Raw genomic sequence first — 21217 nt, 5'->3', positions numbered from 1 at the left:
ATCCTGACAATAAAATACATAACATCCGTCTCATATAAAATATGTATCAAATAGATTAATTAAACGGCGTTGAGTAAGATATTTATGTAAACTCTTCTACTGAAAGAAAGCAACATTAAAATTATGTAATTCATTCTTGTTTAATTGATTAATACAGTTAGATTGCCGCATCTATCGAATGACCTTAACCTTGTAATATGTAATTATATCGCAAAATATTTAATGTTCTATTCAAGATAATTTGAACGGATAAATGGTGAAACCCAGACATGTAATGATATATGTAAGTAACATAAGCCGACCTTTGTAATTTTAGCAGACGACGTAAAAGCCAATGTCTAAATATGGACATGCGAATAATTATTCACTGTTTGAAGTCAACACACAATCATAGCCAGTTATTGATCAGTTCACAATTCATCAGCAGTCGGCAAGTTTAATTTCAGCAAAACAAATAGATTATTGACACAGATGTATGTTAATTTATTGTGCTCTGCGGGAACTCTTCTCCCGGTGAAAATTGGAAATCGATATTCCAGGCTAAAGTCAGTGTTATTCAAACGCTTCTGCAGCGAGAACAAAGCCGCATCGGTGTATTTCAAGCTTATAGGCGACCATGATTACCTACAAAACGAAAAAAATGGCGGCTTGTTGAATGTGGAGCGTCTTTTTTCAAGACCATAACATTTTACGAAAAAAGGTTAGTATTACGAATGAAATTCCTTAAAACCGTTACTAAATAGTTAACGTAATTCATAATGTGTATTTTAAAATAAAGTATTTGTCATGCAAACTGTAGCTGTGATTGTTATCAGTAGCTGACTGGATGCAGTGTGTTCCATTGTCTGGTCTCGTTTCTTGCAATGTTTAGGTCTCATTAGTCATACTGATATTTGTAGTTATACAATAACTATCTACGCTTTAACATTGGGACATGGATAAATGGAAAAAACTGAATAGCCTATTAATCAACTGAATCTTCAATTTCAGTATGAATAAGTATGACTTCATCATATTTACATTGTGCACAATCTCTATCAACTTTCGTATGCGTACTGTACAGTATGGCGTCTATGTGAAAGAGAACCTACATAGCTATTTCCAATGGCTAACAACTATCATGTGTATCAGGTACTGCAACAAATGTATGCAAGTTTTGCAGTAAAATTACGTGGATATAGGCATGTCCGGTTATTATGGTTCTTTGGGATTACTATTTACTTTCACATACCTGCCAACCCCGGTTATATTATACTGAAAGATGGTGATGACCCTCTTTTGAAAGTAAAAAAAAGAGGGTCATAAAGCGCAACGTCTTTTTTCGGAACAAATATAAGAAAAGTATATGTAGGTATTAAATTAGATTTAATATTTTAATGATGTAAAAGGTACATTCTACATTCATTGAACTATTCTTACAGCAGATCTACAGTAGCTGCATGATCCTCATCCACAATACCAAATTCAAAGCTGAAAAATAAAAAGATTCGTCAACAACACAACTTATAAAATAAATTCATAATAAGAAATATGATACTGTGTTTTCACAGGCACTTTTTATGTCAATTAAAATGGTTCTGACAATTACAAGTTGCACCCTTCTCATATAAAATATCATTTTTATACGAGTAGAGTTTAAATTCTTATTGTCAGATCATTTTGATTGACAGAAACAAATCATCAAATGCCTGTGCATGTTTTTGAATGTCCAAGTAATGTTGTTTTTAGCACCAGGTAGAACTGAAATATATGCTATTAACAAAGAGTGCAAATTGGAGTGTTTGGACTTTATCCACTATATGTGCACAATTATCTTTTCTTTTAGCATTTCGTGTAGTAGAACCTGCAAATCCCGATAACGACTTCTTCCTTCAAGAAGACATAATGTGATCTACAACTGTAAATACAACTCAATTCTTCGTTAAAACACCTCAATAATTACTTGTCAGTAAGCTCAGTATCAACAGTCTTTATATAAACAAACGGAAATAGATCGTCTTTCTTATGACAAAGGATGGAAAAGTCTAGAGAATTCCGAGTAACTCTGGTTACTTCTAATATGCGAAAAGATTACGGGTGAAATGGACGAAATCTGGGTCAAAATCGTAACCCAGCAGTTGAAGGGGTAAAATCCTGGCAAGTATGTTTTCAACTGACACCAGCAGGGGGGGGGGGCTTATTTTTTAGTTGATTGTGGAAACTGCAGTACACAGAGGGAACCATTGTCTTACCTGTCTAAAATGTAGCAGGAAACCATGGTAATACAGATATAACTGCATGACAAGCGAGGCTCAAATCTAGAGTATTATATACCACTTTGCTACATAGAGTGCTAATTAGGGTTATCTTGACTCCAAAATTAAAATAATCCTGTTCATCAGATATTGTCCTTGTCTTATCATTTACATTTTATCGGATTAAATAGGATGTGATTGCTGTATTCGACATGTTCATATTAAGGTTGGGTAATAATATGTGTATCATTGGCTTGTCTTTGGGATTTCCCAAAAGCTCCTGAAACCCTGATGAGAGGTTCAATGCAGTTGTATTGTAGAAAAGTATATTAATATTTGAACAAAATACTTATGTTATCAATATTTTTTTCATTCTACAGATTTGCAAAAATCTCTCTGAGAAGCTTATAACAATTATATATGATGGCACCCAAAAGAAAAAAGCCCCCTGGCTCTGGAGATAACCCAGCTGACGAACGAGAGGAGTCACCTGGTCCATCCATGTTGCCAAACAAAAGACGCAAGAAGTCTATGCAATATGACCCTGTAAGTTAAAGAATTCATTGTGGAATAGTTATATTTAACAGATAAAGGATATTTTAATTTGGAAATACCTAGCTCTGAACATTTATATTACAATGGAGATAATGGAAAACCTGTAAAATTTGAAAATCACAAGAAGACTGATTCTCCAGTCCTTTCGCTGCTATACAGCTCTTCAGGAGAATGAGTTTATTTTGAAGGTACCATACATCATCGTAACATCAAAGCAGACGTAGATTATTATGTAAAACAATAAACACTGTAGTGACATCACCAACAGCAAACAATCGATACTCTTCAGAAGTTAATTATCAGAACACATGCATATGGAGTCATTCTTGCCATTTATTGATGTACTCGTATAGGGCTCACAAGCAACAAAAGGCCTCAAGAATCAGTCTTCTTGTGATCTTGTTAAATTTTGTATCCTTTTCCTGTCACAATGACATCAATCAAATTTTTGTGTTATATTTATACAAATATAATATAGTTACCTAAGGACTATTGTATTTCTTGTTAAATTTTTGTATAGATAATTTAATAGTTTTCCCATTTATACCTTCAATGTAATATAAACAGTTGTTTCTATGTTGTATTTGTGAATTCCAAAAAATATTTATCACAGAATGAATATATGTCACATGTGATGACGTGTTTACAGTTTATGGTTTCCTTTGTAGGTGGATATTTGTCAGGAGTTGTATGACACTATCAGAAACTATAAAACAGAAGATGGAAGATTGATATGTGAAACTTTCATCAGAGCTCCAAAGAGAAGGTCCGTGGCTCCCACCAATCTATGTCTTGTTTTAGGGATGTAAAATTTGACTAGCCTGACACGTGCACATGACAGACTGCATTAATGTACCATGCTAGTTCATCCAAATGTCGCACCAACTGGTTGTACTGTACAATCCATACTTACCAACATGAAGGGAATGTTTAGAAATTGTTTTAAGTTTATAACTGTTAAATCTGATAGTGGTTGATAACTTAAAAATAATTGCAATGTTTTTATATGATGGGACATATTATGGTATGGGGAGTGTCCATTCTTCTGTCAATACTTTGGTTTGCACAAGTTTTAACTTGCTTAAATATTGTTTGATTTTGATGAAACTTGATATTCATGTACATCAACAAAAACTGTGACTTAAGTCAATGACAAAATTTAGCAAAATCCATACATAATTAGCATGCTGCACTCTGATTGGTTGATGTTTTCTGTACATAACTACGTCAAATACGACTGGAATCTGATGAAACTTTGTCAATATTAATTATTAAATGATGAAGGTTATAAGTTAAGCTTAAGGTAAGCAAAACAGGTATGCACATAATTTATCAGTATGTTTTCTATCTGATTGGTGCATGGTTTCCACACACTAACTTTGTCAAATATTACAGGATAATGTCAGATGAGACTTGGTCCATAAAGCGAAATCCACCAGTAATTAATAAACAACAGAAAAATCTTTTCCTTCTAATGACCAGTGCAAGATGTATCGATAATTGGCGAAAAGTGGACATTTTGATTTCTATTTTCATGGTTTGAAATATGTACAAAGGGAGGTAATTACAATTTTTGTTTTTATTCCTTCCGCTTAAGTTGGTTAAGTATAGTATGTTTTCTCCTTTCACCACATTCCAGAAACAGCTCTCAACTTTACTGTGTAATACATTATCCAGTACAATGTATTTCTTCTCCTGACATTTCTGTTTTTTTCGTACCTATACTATTAGTAATTTACGGTAGATACAGATTGGCATTGAGTGGGTGTTCCGCCCTGCGTTCCTCTTGTTACAGATCTAATACATATACCAATGTTTTACCAGTTTAATCCCTTTTGTTTGGGACACAAGTTTTGAAAAGGCTAGTGCTATCACTGATCTCGAAAACCAAACTCCAATTATTATCTCCTCGCGACGAAAGTTTGAGGGGATATAGGATTCCGTACATGTTTATGTTACACTCTTTGTCATCACTCTAGCGACTTCATTTCTCAACGAAACTTCATTCAATTGTTTAGTATGACAATACCTTGAAAAATTCGCGTTCCAGGTTACTGCTTGAAGTTCAAGGTCACTTTTACTTTTTTAGAACAACTTAGTCATCACTCTAGTGACTACATCCCTCAACCGAATTAAATGAAACTTGATACAAGTGTTTGGTTGCGCTTTGGGGTACTGCATGAAAGTTCAAGGTCACTGATACTATTTTCAGAAAAACTTTGGCTATTGCTCTATCGACTTCATTCCTCAACGGAATTTTGTGAAACTTAATACAATTGTTTTGCCATGACAATACCTTCAACAGATGGCTGATGCAGTTGCTTGAGCAGTTACTGTTACATCATTGAATTTTCTATTCATTTCCTCATACATATGGCACACAATGTTTGAATGCAAGGGGATTCGTATCATTTGTGATGCCTTGTTATATTTTAAACTTGCTTTGGTTTACAGGACAGCAGCCGATTACTATGACGTGGTCAGCACACCTATAGATTTACTGAAAATCCAACAGAAGCTGAAAACAGAAGAGTATGAAGACGTCGACCAGTTGTCTACAGACATTGAGCTCATGATCAACAATGCCAAGTCATATTACAAGGTAATAAATACATTTCCCACTCATAACAACAAACCTTACCTTAAATTTTATCATGATAGTTTTGCTTTTGAAGCATTGTTTAATTTAGCAGGACGAGTGCTTTTAAAATTTACACCCCTTTTTTGAACTTCCTGAAATTAAGATTAAAACTCTAAACTCATAAATTTACAAACAATCATATTCTCCTATATTGATACCGGTTTTAATGTTCATAACCCAATTACAACTATTTAAAATCATTAAATCATTTCAAGGTTTTTTCACAATGTAAAAAAATATTTTACCTGAAATCACCCTTACCAGTAATCACTTTAAATTTACTTTTACATATTGTGCATATTGTTAAGGGTGTGATTTTCTCTTTTTCTTAACAGAAAGAATCTCAAGAATACAAAGATGCCTGCGACATGTGGGAGCTATTTAATGACACTCGGAGTGAGGTGATATCCGAGGCATTTGGAGAACTTGTTCCTGGGGATCGGAGGGGAGGCCGTGCCATAGGTACAGACAGTGATGATCTTGACGATGACAAGGTGAGACCATCAATTCTATGCAACCGCAAGACATTGACATATTTTGTCACATGCTTCAAGATAAAATATGGTAAAAACCATAATAAATCATGTTGCGATCATGTATTGAGATTATATACTAAGTTAGCTACTTAAAAATAAAATGCCATTAGACCCAAAGAAAGTTTTGGGTTTAAAAAGATTTTCAGTATATCCTTATTCATAATTACAAAGTGTGTCTTGCTTTATTCTGTATACACATATTTTCTGTGTCCAGGAAAGCTCAAACGACAGCAGCTTGTTGCCGGTGGAACCTGACAATCCAGAGGACCTTGAATGCCTCTTTTCATCTGTAATGATGACCCGTGACGGGGAAAGGGAGATAAGTCCAGCCTTCCAGTTACTGCCTTCCAAATCTGTGAGTGCTTTTATGGGTTTTGTGTAGAGAGGCAGAAGTGTGAGTGCGTTAAATTTGATAGAATAGAAATGATATCTTGCTACTGTTCCTCTACCTTATCTAACAGATTACCGGGTATATTCTAGCATCTCGACAAAGGGAGTAAGCTTCTAAGAATATTTTATTTGTTAAATTTTGAGTCTTTAAAACTAAGTTTCTCAGGTTCTGATAACTACCAGTGGCTGATTTGTTTTGATCTTTTTATGCCAAAATAACGAGTACACCGTACGATTGAAATGGAAAGTCAACAAAATCAAACGGTCTAAATTGACGATATTGAGTTCAGGAAAGACATGGTTGAGGAATGGTATATGACCCTATTGTATACTATGATAAATATGATGTAGTGTGTAGTAATCAGAATGCTTGCCAATTCCAAATTGCTTATGTGCTTCTGTTTGTTCAATTTAGTGGCAGAGGGTAGTAGTCTCCACCAGTACCTTGTGCATGATTTAGTTAACCTCGTAACAGCACCAAAGATCCTGGCCTACACCATATTGACACTATCAGTGTTAGGTGTGACAAATGTGGCGTTTTCAGTAGTATTTGACATTTTTTGATAATATCTTCCTTTTTAAAAAGATTTTGTAAAAAAAAAAATTCTTCACAAACCCAAGTTATACATGAATCTACTATTTCATCACCAATTGGGATTTGGGGAAGCAATGTATTTTTGACTTATTATAAACTGTTGAACGTTAGATACTTTATATGGTGAAAAACATGACAGATTGTGTTTTAATATCTTTCAATCAATGAAAGATGTAATTTTGAAGACAGTACCAATTTTATCTGGAATTCATTATTAGCTGGAGAATAATTCTTCGAGAAAAATGAAACTTGTGAGGCGTGCCCAATCACCCAATATCAGATATCAGATCATATTGATACTGATTCGTAATACCCTATGTCCTCAATTAATTTAATATTAGAACACCAGGACTGTTGTTAGAGGTTAACATCAGTCTTATGCACAAGGAACATTTAAACTCTCAACTTAATAAAGCTTTATTTAAAAAAGGTACCTAGGTATATAGAAATCATTTTGAATTTCATTATATTCTCAATTAAATAGAAACTGCAACTTTTCAGTTTCTTCGACAATTTTAAGGTGCATTTTGTAAACGGTTGCATGTTTAGACAAATATGAAGATGAGATATAAAAAAAATGACATAAAATATGGTTAATAACATTAGTTGCCATTTTTTAAAAGAAATATATTGAGAGTTTAAATGAGATTGATATGGCCTTTTCATTATTGTATCCTCATATTATTATTTCTTTTATTATGATTTTTAGACAGATGAATGTTTTGGTATAAAAATTGTGCATGTCAAAATAAGGGACAATTTTACAGTGTCTATTCTGGAAATATGAACTGCAGAAAGAGACATTGTTATCCTCTTTACACTAACATCAGACAACAATTGCATGGTGTTTTCATTCACATAAAATTCTACCCATTCACCTTACATACACTTTTGGTCAGGATCACAGGAAAAAAATATTTTCATTTAGTTTAAGATATCTATTGCAGATAACAGGTTTTTTTCAGTGTTTCCGAATAAAGATCGTGGTGATGGTTATTTCCAGAACAAACACTTCTTATGACCTAGTATTCTTGTGTCAAATGGAAAATTTTAAAGAGCACTTGTTACTGTAACAGTAGCATCGCTGTCTACAGAGTACAATCTTTATCTTGCAGGCTTCATGCTTTGGTAAAAGGGTTTTACATTATTACCTACTTCAGTTCACATGTCAACGACATTTCAGAGTTGAAAAATACACACTATAACACTTGATTAAATGTCCTGTTTCCCTTTTATTCACAAAATTACATGACAGATTTTTTTTTAATTTTAACTGTTAAAACCCCCTTTTCACACTACCTGCTGAATTAAAAATATGACATGGAAAGGCCATCAAAAAAACTGGCTAGGATGATGATCCCTATTTAATTTCACTATCCATGTTTTTAGACTATAAATGTTTAAAAGAATCTGATTTTTGCTTCATTAGAAATTCGGTTATATCTGCAAAAATAAATATTTAATCAACAAATAGTAAAAGTAACAAATTGGTATGTAATTTCTTAGTATTCTTTTCAAAAATCATTTCAAAAAGTAGTTTTAACAAATTAAAGCCCGTTTTCATTTATCTGCAGAAATACCCCGAGTATTACCAGATAATAAAACAGCCTATTGACATGAAGATAATTGGTCAGCGCTTACAAGCAGGAGCTTACACAACTATGGACGACCTGGAAAAAGATTTTCTATTGATGGTCAAAAACGCCAAAACCTTCAACGAGCCTAAATCCCTTATCTACAAGGTGTGTTTAAAAAAAACGAACATTTCATTCTTGATAGAATTCTTTAAAAACACTGCATTCCAAAAGATCCATTACCATTTTTGGATAGGAACACAAAGTACATACATCTTGTGTGCCTAGACATCTTCCTTTATTTTGTTTAAGGGTATTTTTTAATATACAGATTCCATATTTGGCTGAAGGCATTGGCAATATCAAACCACTTTTTGATTGCTGGAACACGTTTTTTTTTACAGAAGTATTACAAATGTATAGTTTTAACATGACTGTTTTTAAATTTTTTATTTTGGTTTTGTCTTTCCTTTTATTTTGTATTTGTGGAAATGCACGTGTCCAGCTCAGGCATGATCTGTTTTATTTTGAACATTTTTCCAGCCTCTAGTTTTGAACATTCAGCCTTTTTTGCTTGCAGTGTGTAAAGTATATAATTAACTTGTACCTTATTTTATGTATAAATGCAAATTCATACCAAAAATTATGTGAATCTCGTGGTCAGTTATTACTTTGACAAAGGGTTTATTAGATTTCGTGTGTGATTTGTACGATTGTAACTTAAAATAAAACAAAGATCAAAAGGCGACTCAACTCAACAAGTTATTTAACAAACAAGCAAATAGACTTAGGTGGATATAAACCATAATTAGTAAATTACCTGAATATTAACTTGCAGTAAGTGTCATGTAGTTTGCTTCAGTAACTTCTTGTATATCATATACATTGTATACTGCACAAGACAGTTTAAAAGTGAGTATGAATTTTGTCATGGCTGATTTATCATGACTTTGGTTTGGTAAGAAACCTCTAAATTGGTATATTGGTACGTCTACTAGTTATTTTTGAAAGTTGATATGTGGATCGTTGTAGAATATCAAAAACTGTTTGACAATGCCTTGTTTGATACTAGGACGCCCAGACACTGAAGAAGGCAGTTCAGATCAGAAAGGGGGAACTGCAGACTAAAAGTGTTCCCAAACCTGGGGAGAGAGCCAGGTATGTTATTTCATCAACAATGGCCACTTTTTTGTTCACCTCTTAAAAAGAAGGACATAATCGAGAAATAGCTATAGCAGTGTTGTGCTGTTTTCTGATGAGGCTTGTAAAAATTCTGTCTATGCCTGACAAAAAATGTATTGATATGTCTGACATACTATACTGTAAGTATTTCATCAGTTACCTAGAAGGCCAGACACATTTATAAAGCATTGTTCTTTCTCTTTTATGTAACAAATCAGGAATTTTTGAGGAAAATTTAAGAAGGAAGGGGGGGGGGGGATATTTCAATTGGAATTGGGTCCTTTTTAACAAACTTTAAATAGTGATAAGTGGTGTTGTTTTGAATGAGAGATGCACATGCCTTAGGTTACTGGGAATTTTTTGGTACAAATTGCTGGATTGAGTGATGACAACATTAATGAGGCTTCACTATAGACCATTGTATGGGTGTTTACTTGACTCTCCCTGTAGGTGCAGGATACTTTGGTTACATTGTACATTTTATCATGAAATACACACAATTCAGTCCATTCATATATATATATATATGTAGGTATACATCTAGATAGTTCACTTTAAAAAAAATCAACCACTTATAAACATCACATAATGGAACGTTTTCATTATATATTTCTTGATTGACTAGTTTTGATAAGTAATACACCAGAAGTTGTTTGCTATTTAATTAACTGCTGTTGTTACTTGTCACAGCCGGTCCCGAGATAAATGTAGCTGGTCATCCTACTGCGCTAACCTGCCGTACCCTGTGGAAGAGACGTTTGAACCACCTGTATCCCAGGACTCCAACATGAGCATGGACTTTGATGACGATTCTGGTACAGAAACTGTTGTCTCTGAGCTGGAGGAGGGTGACCCCTACTGGGCTATGCTAAATTATATCAAGGGATTCAAAGGCCCTACTGGGACTCCTCTGTGTGAACCCTTCCTCAAACTCCCTAGTAAAAGGTATTTTTTCATAAGAGTTGTTGTATAGAAGAAATTTATGATGAACCCCTGGAGAATGAATTCAGTGGTTGATCTTGGCCGTTTTCCAGCTGTTTATGGGTACTTTATCCTCAAGATATTTTGATATATTGCTCCAGTCTCCCCACACTTGTTTGAAAGGCAAAACCTCAAATATAATATTTTACATGCCCTGATAGTAAATATTTTGTGTGAAAATGATACAAAAAACAAAAGTTTAAAATGTATTTAATTGTGCATTGATAACATTGACATCAAAATTCCCTATTCATAAAAAAGGATATTGCAAAATAAGAAAAAAATCTATACCAAGTTATTCAAGGTAGCTTTTTTAAAATGATTGTTCTTGATATATTTGTGGTTGTGATGTTTTTTTTATACGTTGTAAAATAAATATTCATTTTATAATTTCTAGGTTTTACCCGGACTATTATGAGGAAATTAAAAAGCCCATGTCGCTGTCAAATGTCCGCAAGAAGCTGAAGGTAAGCTGTATTTTTATTACTCGTTTTTCATGGTCTATTTTTACTTTTGAACAATATAATGTTCAAGAGTTAGTTGACATGTTTAAATTAATATTTTGTTTTTTCTTCTTTATATTATATATATATATATGTTCACTATGAGTGATCCCTCAAAAATGATTTCTGTACGATTTTGCATTCAATTTGTGTTTCAGTACAAACAGTACAGGAGTCTAGATAAGCTGACCACAGATATAAATCTTGTCTTTGAGAATGCCAAGCAGTACAATGCTGATGAGTCCAAAATATACCAAGTAAGTGTCAGATTGGCACGGTGTAAGAAGTAACTCGCAAGCAAAGCATCACAAAGTTAGCTTGCACTTTCATTTGTAAAGGAGAAATATTCTTTCTTTTTTTGTAAATATATGTCCAAGTCTTAATTTGTTTTTAACGGAGTACATTTTCCAAAATGCTTGATTTGGTATCTTGTAAGCCACATGACACTAATAGAGAGAAAATTAAAATGTTTTTACAAACAATAAATTTATATCATCAATGATAAGTACTAGTGTTATGCTGTGTTACCCTTATGGAGTGTACATATATATATATATATATATATAAAAATTCGAGATTTTGATGTACGATTGATGTGTTGATAGGATGCAGTGACCTTACAGCAGGCGATGTGGGACCGGAAGCATGAACTTGAGCGTGGTGAAACTAAGGTATTTGCTGGTCAGGTATTATGGCATGCATTGCTGTGCTAGCTGATGCTCCCAGTGTTAGACAGCTGCATTTCCTGTTGTCTTCAATGTTGTAATAACATAGAAACAGTGGGTGGCCCGTTTCTTTTCTCATACCTAAGGGGACAAGCGAATTCGCAGGATTATATTTTATATTAATATATATGAAGCATATCCTGATCTCATGTAGTGAATACCAAAAGTTTAGGGGTATTTTCAAGAGTTGTCAGCTGGAAACTTATTATTTGGCAAAGCTGAATCTGTCTCTTATATTTGGTATTTGTTTCTGTATGGGATGGTATGGGGAAGAGTTATTTAGCAAAAAAAATATATGTATTAGAAATAGACTAGATTCTGGAGAAGGGCTCTTCTTGTTTCACTAAGGAGGTGGGAAGGAAAATGTATCTAATGTTGACTAATAGAATAAAAATGCTGATTATGGTGTACTTGTTTCTATTTGAGAAGGGGGTATCTAATGTGGAAATTATAGGGAAAAGTCCAGATTGCGATTTACATGCTTTTGTTTGGGGGGGGCAATGAAAGGATGTAGCTAATGTAAAATAACATCAAAAGTAGACCAGATTGGCTGATTATAATCTGAAAACAAGCATGTTGCATACCAAAGAATTGATGATCACTTTTCAATTCCATCACTGAATAAGGAAAGTGATAATTACTTGTAAATAATTTTCTTCATGGATGAAAGAGTAATGCATGTCTAATTTACTAGATGTTTCGAAAGTTGAAGGGTGAGGTAATATTATTAATTATATGATGTTAACAGACCTACCGCTAAAACATAATCAATTGATCGTTTTTGACTGAATCAAATCTAAAATGGACGGGGCTGACCATGGTAATGGGGTGGTGGACTATGCATGATATCATTATACAGCTGCTGACTGTTGTACATTGTACTTGTATATGTAGTCTCCCTGACCAATACCTGCAAGTGTTGTTGTAATAACACATGTGTTGGCATTGTACTCTTGAACTGTTGTTGACAGGAAGTTGTCATATCATTAATAGATAACTTAGTGCATATACATTGTAACTGCAGAAAAGTTAAAACACGTTTGAAGCAAGATAGATTTGGATGTATTTTTTGATGGAATAACTCTCTAAACCTGCATAGTAAAATTTTAAGAAATTAATATAAAAACAAACTACATAGAAAATTAAAAAAAAGTGTGACAAACAGTAGGTTTGTACAAAAATAAATACATCATATATAGGTACTGACATCTCCTTGGGGACTTTTTCAAACCACTCTGGCTATGTGTGTGTTGATGTACACATTTTAAATTCAGTATTTATTGAATTTGAGTAAATATTGATCTGAAAAGGTGTACATGTGCCGGTTGTGGTGAAGTGTGAATCACCAGTTTTATGTCAAGTTTGTTTAATTAACACAAGAGGTATGCAGTTTGTTGTGGCGTTTGTTAGCCAGTCATCTTGGTTCATGATTTTGTGTGAGAACTCTTTTTCTGGGATGTCGTGTTGATTTGCATTTGTGGGTCCTACAGTTATTTTACCAGACTTCATGAGTGTCCGTGTTGTAGAGATTATGTTCTTGCATGAAACAATAATACAGATACCATAAGTCACAGAGTTCACCATTAACATGAACAGTAGGTATATACAATAGATGTTGTGACTAACAGGCATGGCTCAGTGTACTACTTGTAGTGTCTATGTCAACAGCTGAGTAGGGCAGGAAGTGGACAGATTAAACAATATACAGCGGAATCTATCCACTCCAAAAATATTTACTGAAACAAAAAATCCATTTACCTTTTTATCAGGATGACTGCAGCAAAAATGGTATTAAGCTAAGAAGTTTATCAATTTTCCTAATTTATCAGAAAGAATCTTATTGATATCATATGGATAACTGGAGTAATCCCAAAAAATACTTTCGATTTCTAATATTCAAGACTTGAAATGTTTTGGGCAGGCCAGGAAAGCATGTTTTCATAACTCCCACCACTCACAACTACTTATATTCCTGGAGCCCTAGACCATACCACTAATATCTTATCAATTATTAGTGCCTCTCACTTTGTTTACGATCATTCATATCTGGAGTATCCCTGAGTGATAACGATCTATTTCATCAATTAAAATTATACTTCCATCCTTTTTTGAAAGGAGGTGAAAGGAAAATAACATGTTTGGTTATTGACACATGTCAATGCATTAAATAATATTCAGGGAATAGTTTTGTATGTATGAACAGACAACATGTAAATAAAACACTTACCAAAAACTTTGTTAACTAGCCAATTCTTGGACATTCCACCAGGGATGCACAATTTCTTACTAAGAGTACAAGCTCTAAGGCAGATTTGAAAAAAAATATTCTGCTAGCCTATTTGACAAAATCTGCTAGCTCCAGGCATTTGGCTAATTGCATTGTGCAGGCCTGTTCATTGTCATAAAATGTTAACTTTAAAATTAATTACATTAGTGACCAATATATGCACAGTGAACCTCATATGATAACAAATCTAGAACCTGTCGTTGTTTGTGCTGCTGTTGTTCCGTCCCCTCTATATGTTCTAACCAGCAAGGCTTCCTTTTGGTGTTGTCCTTCTAATAGCTCGATGTCGGAGAATGTACAAAGTGAAGCTGTGTATTTGGTATGAAACCTAAGCTTTTTCCCAGTTTGAGTCTGTGTCCTTATGATTTTATTCAGTTTTTATCTTTATATAGCATTGCACCATCATGATGCTTCTTTGTACTAAAAAAAATAAAGCATAAATTATGACCTTATGAAACTTGATGGATGAGTTTTCAATATACGATACATTAAAATGAAAATTTCAAAGAACAAACTTTTAATTTTTCCTTGAAGAAATAATGCAATACATCTTATTAATAATTACCTTTCTTAAGAAAATTGGTTAATAATCATGATAAGAAAATATGAAGCAATGTTGGATTTTTCTGTACAGCTGATGTCATCTTTATCTATATGCCTGTCTGCATTACAGTACATACTCTGTACTAGTTCACACACTGTCAGTTAACATAACTATACATTCTGTGGTTGTACAACAGGACGTTTTCATGGAGGAACTTTCTTCTCAATCCGATTTCCCCTCCAGTGTGGTGAGTACACATGTACTGATGATGTCATTGATTTCAGACCCTACTTTTTTATACCCTCGCACATACAACAGAGAAAGTTATAAGTGGACCCAGTGCACTTGCATGTGAGTGAATGGTGTTGTTGACATCATGGTTAAATGTACACAAAGAGATAATCTTGGGATTAAATGATCAATATTCATTCATTAGGATCCTGTAATAAAAATCAGGGATGGACTTTTGGTACAGAGTACTTGTTGATATTGGTACCCACATTTTGCTTTCTGTATATAGTCACAAGTTGTTCTAAGCTATTGTGTACTTCACATCAGCAATATATGGTTTATGTTTCACATAGTAAGATGTCAAGCTTTCTGCCATTTGCAATGGTGTGGTGCTGTGTGAAGTGCATGCAACATTTTTTGTAAACTTGTTGGTCATAAAAAATAGATGTGTGGTCTTGAAGATCTTAGATAGAAGGACACAATATGCAGACTTGTAAAAGCTTACTAATAAAGAGATTAAAGGTTAAGTTTATCCAGACTTGCTCAAGTTCACTGATACACATGTTTATGGGAAACTGTACAAAGTCTTGTATAAGCTCACCTATAAAGAGGTAAAGGGTAAACTGTACAAAGTCTTGTATAAGCTCACCGATAAAGAGGTAAAGGGTAAACTGTATACAGACTTGTATAAGCTTACTATTACAGTACACAGGTAAAGGGCATACTGTATGTGGACCTTTATAAGCTCACTCATTCACGGGTAAACTATATACATATTTGTAGAAGCTCACCATTACAGAGGTAAATGGGACACTATGCACACTTGTATTAGCCCACTTACACAAACTGAAAAGGGAGTGGGATTGATATCATGCAGTGTTATAATCACATTCATGTGGAGAACTAAAAATTAAGATTTTTTATTCACAGCTTCAGTATTATTAGGTCTAGTTGTGATGAATTTGGAACAGTTTCTGATCTTAATCATACTTCACAGCACACATTATTACTTAATACCCAAGTGGTTGTCAGGACCTTGTATTGACCCAAAGTAACTAAGTAGTGAAAGACTTGTCCACTAGTGAATAACTCTGTCCCATTTTAATTAAACTCTGTATTCAATGTTGTGGAAAACAAATACAAGAATCAGTTTTGTTTGTACATGTGTACAGTAGGGTATAACTGTTGAACAATAAGATCAAGAACTCTGTCATGTAATGACAATGTCAAAAATGATTTTTAAACTTCTTTTGAGAAAAGTCTACACAATATGAAAATTGAATAAATTGTTGGGAAAATTGAAGACATTTTATATTTCAACCATTGGCTCTCTATCAGAGGTTATAATGAATTAAACAAAGTTGTTTGGAAATTCCATGCTTTGAAGAAATTCCATATCATAATTGTCGCTTCCCTGCTAATTGCTAGATTAGTAAACTCTGTGTAACTTTTGGCTTTCACTTGTACAGAACGCTAATGGAAGTTATTGGTGTTGGTGTTCTTCTGTGAGATATTATCGTTACACAATTTGGATATCAATCGTGTATTGATGACAATATTACATGAAACTAAATTATCTGGGATATTGTTTTTACTTAAGGCTAGTCATGAACTGTGAAGTTACAGGTATGACCTTTACATTTCTGATAAACTGACAGTTTTCAGACCATATATGTTCATGTATGAATGAGTTGATGATAGTGTAATACTTAAGTTGAATAAATATATAGATAACATCATATTTTGGAGCAGTATGGAACATATATATAGTTCATGGGGAAAGAGGATATCAGTTTACTGTGCAGGTTTTAACCGAGTTATGCTCTGTAAGTTTAATTTACATCAAATTAAAATCATTGTGTAGGGTTGATAAATTAATGAATCTCTGAAAATTGTTCAATTGTTTTCCTGGAGGTTTGACAAGTGGATTCTTAAATTGTATTTGAACTACATGTATTACATCATCCTTATAGTGAAGTCTTATTGTTTTGGTATAGTATGATCTGTCTAAGCTGCACGTCAAATCTGCATCCCTGCCCTGCTTATATAATTTTGCTGTTTGATTCCATTATTTCATCAGTTAATCAATAATACCTATGGGTATGTTCAGCCTAATTCGGACACTGTCTGCGCTGGAAACTGGCAATGTTACTGTATCAATAATTGTTAATATACCGGTTCATTCTGGCTTTTTTCATTTCCATTTTTCTCCATGCTGAAGTGTTAAATGTTGAAATGGGATATTTTCTGTTCTTACCTCACTGCTACACTTTAAGTGTATACTTTCAAAATGATCCAGAACCTGTATAAATCTGCCAAATGTTTTGGTCCCCAAAATACCCAGTTTAGACAAATTACACTATACATTTAGTTACTAAATTAGTACTTGTATTTATTTCGCTATATGTAATGATTTTAGAAATCTGGACATAGCCATGACTCGATGGATGATGACAGTCATAACAAGTCGAGACACCGTCGAAGTGGATCTGGAGCTCCAGACAGTGACAAAAAGCGTGCTAAGCGGGCCACACCGGAGGACATGATGAGACGCCGACTCTGGACCATCTATAAGACAGTCTACGACTATACAGTAAGATATTGATGTTTGTTTATGACTGATTCCACTGATTCTAAAACTGTAATCACCAGTGTCTGACAATTTTGGTTATTTTTGCCCTATCATATCTAACAACAGAAACTGATGCAACATTTGCCTTAGTGCAGCACTTGCACTGACCCTTCCTTGCAGAATTTGTGAAAGTTTTCAAAATATGTATAATGATATAAGAAAAACACTGTTGACCAACATTAATTTATCATTGATCCTGCTCCATTACATTTTAAGATACTAAAGATAAGCAAGACTGTCACATAAACTATTTAGAATCTACTAAAACTATGTAGAATCTACTCACTTCCATAGATAGTTCCATTTAAATGACTATCTGTGCTATTATAGGACGCTGACAACCGACCACTAAGGATGATCTTCATGGAGTTGCCATCCAAACGGGATTACCCCGATTACTATCAGGTCATTCTCAATCCTATAGACATGGTCACCATTGAGGCAAAAACCAAGGGAGAGAAGGTAGGCTGTCTTCCACAGTGACATCATGTTCGTATGTGATGTTGCAGAAACAATGTGTTTATTTATTGCAAAGAAAATATACACCACAGATACAGTATATGTCAATGCAATAATGGTTCTTTCTCTGATGTTAGATGAATACATATGGTATTGCTTTTAATTATTATAAATACCCAAAATTCTTGGAATAAAGATAATCATGATCATTACAGATTAATATATAAGCTTTCTTGAATGGAATAACAACATTATGTTGTACTGTGAAATGGTGCCAAATTTTTATCAGAACTTTGTCATAAATTTCAACCCTGTAATATGAAATGGAAGGATCATGGTTCCTTCAGCCTTCAGTATGTTTGAAAAAGGTTCAAATATTCTGATTCTGCTTTTTCCATTAAAATATATTCTGTGACAATTTAACTGTTTTAATGGCATTGAGAAACCCCCCTTTTCACCCCAAAAACACCCACAATAACAAGACAAAGCTTAAGTGGACAACCTGCACAAGTGCAGATCTATCAATATTAAGGTTAGGTATGAGAATGCCTGTCTGCTACAGCTTGCTATATATAATGAGTCCAGCTGGTAAAATGTTTGATTTTTGTTTCCACAGTACTACAGTGAGAATGAGCTGATTGTTGACTTTGAGTTAATGTTTAACAATGCCCGACACTACAACGAGGAGGAGTCGCAGGTGTACAAGGACGCAAACACGCTGGAGAAGCTCGTCAAAAACAAGTGGAGGAACATGCTGCAGACAATGGAGGCTCGCAAGGCCCTCAGCAGGAAGTACGTGCAGATGTACCGACAGTGAGTCTTGTAAAGGCTGTATAAGGCTCAGTAGTATAAAGGGATATCACAGCCGACCCTCTAGTGTAATAGAAAATCATTAACAACAATATTAACTGCATTCCATCCAAATGGACCAGACTGGAAATCTTGTCTGCTTAGGATTACACTTGTTCTTGAGACTCAGAAAATTTTCTTTTATGGTTAGATATAAAATTTTGATGCAGAGCGAAAAGAATTTTGAAAGGAAAAAATCAATGTGAATAAATTTTGGAACATTATTTAAAGCTTTTTTTAACTGAAACAAATATTCAAGATGTGATCTTAAGTATGTATTTTTCCATCTGAGTGCTATTTTCTGCTTGATTATTGCATTTTGGGATATTTGAATTATATTATTTGTCTTTTACATGTATCACATGTGATTGATTTGTGAATGTTGGCATTAATCTTACTTGTCTTCATCTTTTCTTGGTATCTGGCTATACAGGTAAGTAATATGTTCTTCCTTCACATGGACAAAGGGACAACATCTCAAGTTCTGTTAGAGACAAGAAATAATAATGATATCGTTAACTTAGGTTATCACTTTGACACTCTTCATTTCTCATAAAAAAAAAGTGTGGAATCTTAGATATATCTGCAATTGAAATTTAATTGGCATGTTTGTTTTGGCAACAGAAAAAATATCACCTAGTTAAAAAAAGACATAATGATTTTGAAAAGCATGATATATTCTGTTTGTTTTACTCGTAAAATTTTCATTCCTTTTCTGCGATAAACCTTCAGACCTACAGAGAGTCAGGTCAAAATAATATGCAGGTAATATTGAAGAGAATTAAATAGAGTATTTTAAGATAAAATAAAACAAGTCGTATAAAGTCCGATGATGGATTAGATGTTGTGATACTAGACTATATACATGTTGTAAAGTGCTACCTATCCTTCTGGGGTCATCAGTTCCCATTCACCCCTATCACTCCAATAATCACATTGTTGTGACTATTATGTAGTGTGAAGACAAATGTGTGTGAAAAGTCCACAAGGTAAGCAGTGCTTTGTTGGTATATATCTAGTAACTCCCGAGAGGAAGGCAGGATATTAGGAGGATACGCAGCCCTACTCAATGTTGTGTTATTGTTTCTGTAGTACAGGACATATTCATTCCTAAATCATTTCACATACAAATCTAAGCCCAGTTTCTTTCTATTTATTTGTACATAAACATTCCAACATTTTTAATAAGATGCAAGCTTCTACAGTTAAATCCAGAACCCACAATATTTTGAAAACTGTCACCTGAACGACTTCATGTCTATGATACATCCAGGCCCCTAATTGGATCACTTTGAAATAAAAAAAAAATATTTCCAAATTTGTACAGATTGGTACGAGAGTGAAAGAACCTTCAATACCTGTTCTTGTGCAGAAATAGTAGAAACCTGATAAATTATGGTGGTGGTAGAGATTGGGCTAGAATGTTGTCTGTTCATTGTGTGTTACACTGTTACTGTGATACAGTGTTCCACTTCACCGTTAGGGCCCCACTCACTACTGTATGCCATTTGATGAGTGGCCCTTCTCACTCATTCCCTTCTTCCCTCACCTTGTTACCTGAGATACGGCAAACAGGATAAAAGCAATTCTGACCTATCAACTTTTACTGTTTTGTTCATTGGAACATCAGTTAGACCTGCTTCTATCTTTCGTTGTTGTATGTGTTGTGTCTATTGAATGTGAATTATTCCTATGCTGCTCAAAGCCTTCCTTACTCCAGTTATTATTATGACCTTATATATATACACAGATGAATATCTGTGGTTACAAATAACTCTTCTATGACTAGAGATATCTGATATATAAATGCTGTAAGTTTTATGTATATTTACAATTTGTAATTAACTCATACACCCCTGAAAATTCATAATGAACTATTCCAACCTTTGAATCTGAAGAGTTCAAATGTGTCTTCAGGGGTAAATGAGTTAAGTATCTTGCATACAATAAAAAATAAAAATAAAAACCGTTAACATTAAATTTACCTTTGATTTGTATTACCACTCAGTTCTGTGGAGGCTTTGAGCAAACAGTAAACAGTATACCAGTGGACTAAGATTTCCTGATGTCAGCTAAAATAGATACCAGTAAATGATCTTCATTCATGCTAATTGGCTAGAAATCTGCTAGCTTATATCACCTTTTTATGGTGAAAGAAATAGTGCATAAATATATACACATGTTTTCTGACATTCGGAAAGTCTTTGATCTGAATTTCATTGATATTTATTTTATTTCCTTGATCAGTCCTTTTCATTATAGTTAAAACTCACAAGTTCAGATTTATGCAACAGCCGTT

The 21217-nt window shown here is 33.8% G+C and overlaps 1 protein-coding gene across 23 annotated transcripts in view; it reads left to right on the top strand.

Annotated features, from left to right (window-relative positions):
• Window positions 1-627: 627 nt before the first annotated feature.
• The window catches only part of LOC110465162 (protein polybromo-1-like), a 57914-nt gene continuing 37324 nt past the window's right edge, over window positions 628-21217 (top strand). For 19 of the 23 annotated variants that reach the window (XM_021520800.1, XM_021520806.1, XM_021520799.1 and 16 more), the window contains exons 1-17: window positions 628-700; window positions 2615-2780; window positions 3458-3555; window positions 5244-5391; window positions 5766-5924; window positions 6181-6321; window positions 8526-8693; window positions 9598-9683; window positions 10398-10652; window positions 11086-11155; window positions 11350-11448; window positions 11797-11862; window positions 14944-14994; window positions 17398-17571; window positions 17941-18072; window positions 18686-18861; window positions 19875-19907. In XM_021520800.1, coding sequence (XP_021376475.1) covers window positions 2655-2780; window positions 3458-3555; window positions 5244-5391; window positions 5766-5924; window positions 6181-6321; window positions 8526-8693; window positions 9598-9683; window positions 10398-10652; window positions 11086-11155; window positions 11350-11448; window positions 11797-11862; window positions 14944-14994; window positions 17398-17571; window positions 17941-18072; window positions 18686-18861; window positions 19875-19907 — 1982 coding nt within the window. In that variant the 5' untranslated portion in view covers window positions 628-700; window positions 2615-2654. Of the gene's footprint in view, window positions 701-2614; window positions 2781-3457; window positions 3556-5243; window positions 5392-5765; window positions 5925-6180; window positions 6322-8525; window positions 8694-9597; window positions 9684-10397; window positions 10653-11085; window positions 11156-11349; window positions 11449-11796; window positions 11863-14943; window positions 14995-17397; window positions 17572-17940; window positions 18073-18685; window positions 18883-19874; window positions 19908-21217 lie in introns of all 23 variants that reach the window. The other 4 variants (XM_021520805.1, XM_021520793.1, XM_021520789.1 and 1 more) reach the window with 4 other exon arrangements.

Source organism: Mizuhopecten yessoensis, unplaced genomic scaffold (assembly GCF_002113885.1).
Source record: "Mizuhopecten yessoensis strain PY_sf001 unplaced genomic scaffold, ASM211388v2 scaffold11059, whole genome shotgun sequence".
NCBI classification, from domain to species: Eukaryota; Metazoa; Mollusca; class Bivalvia; order Pectinida; family Pectinidae; genus Mizuhopecten; species Mizuhopecten yessoensis.
The sequence above is the reverse complement of the archived record's forward strand: the minus strand, read 5'-3'. Positions and strand labels throughout refer to the sequence as shown.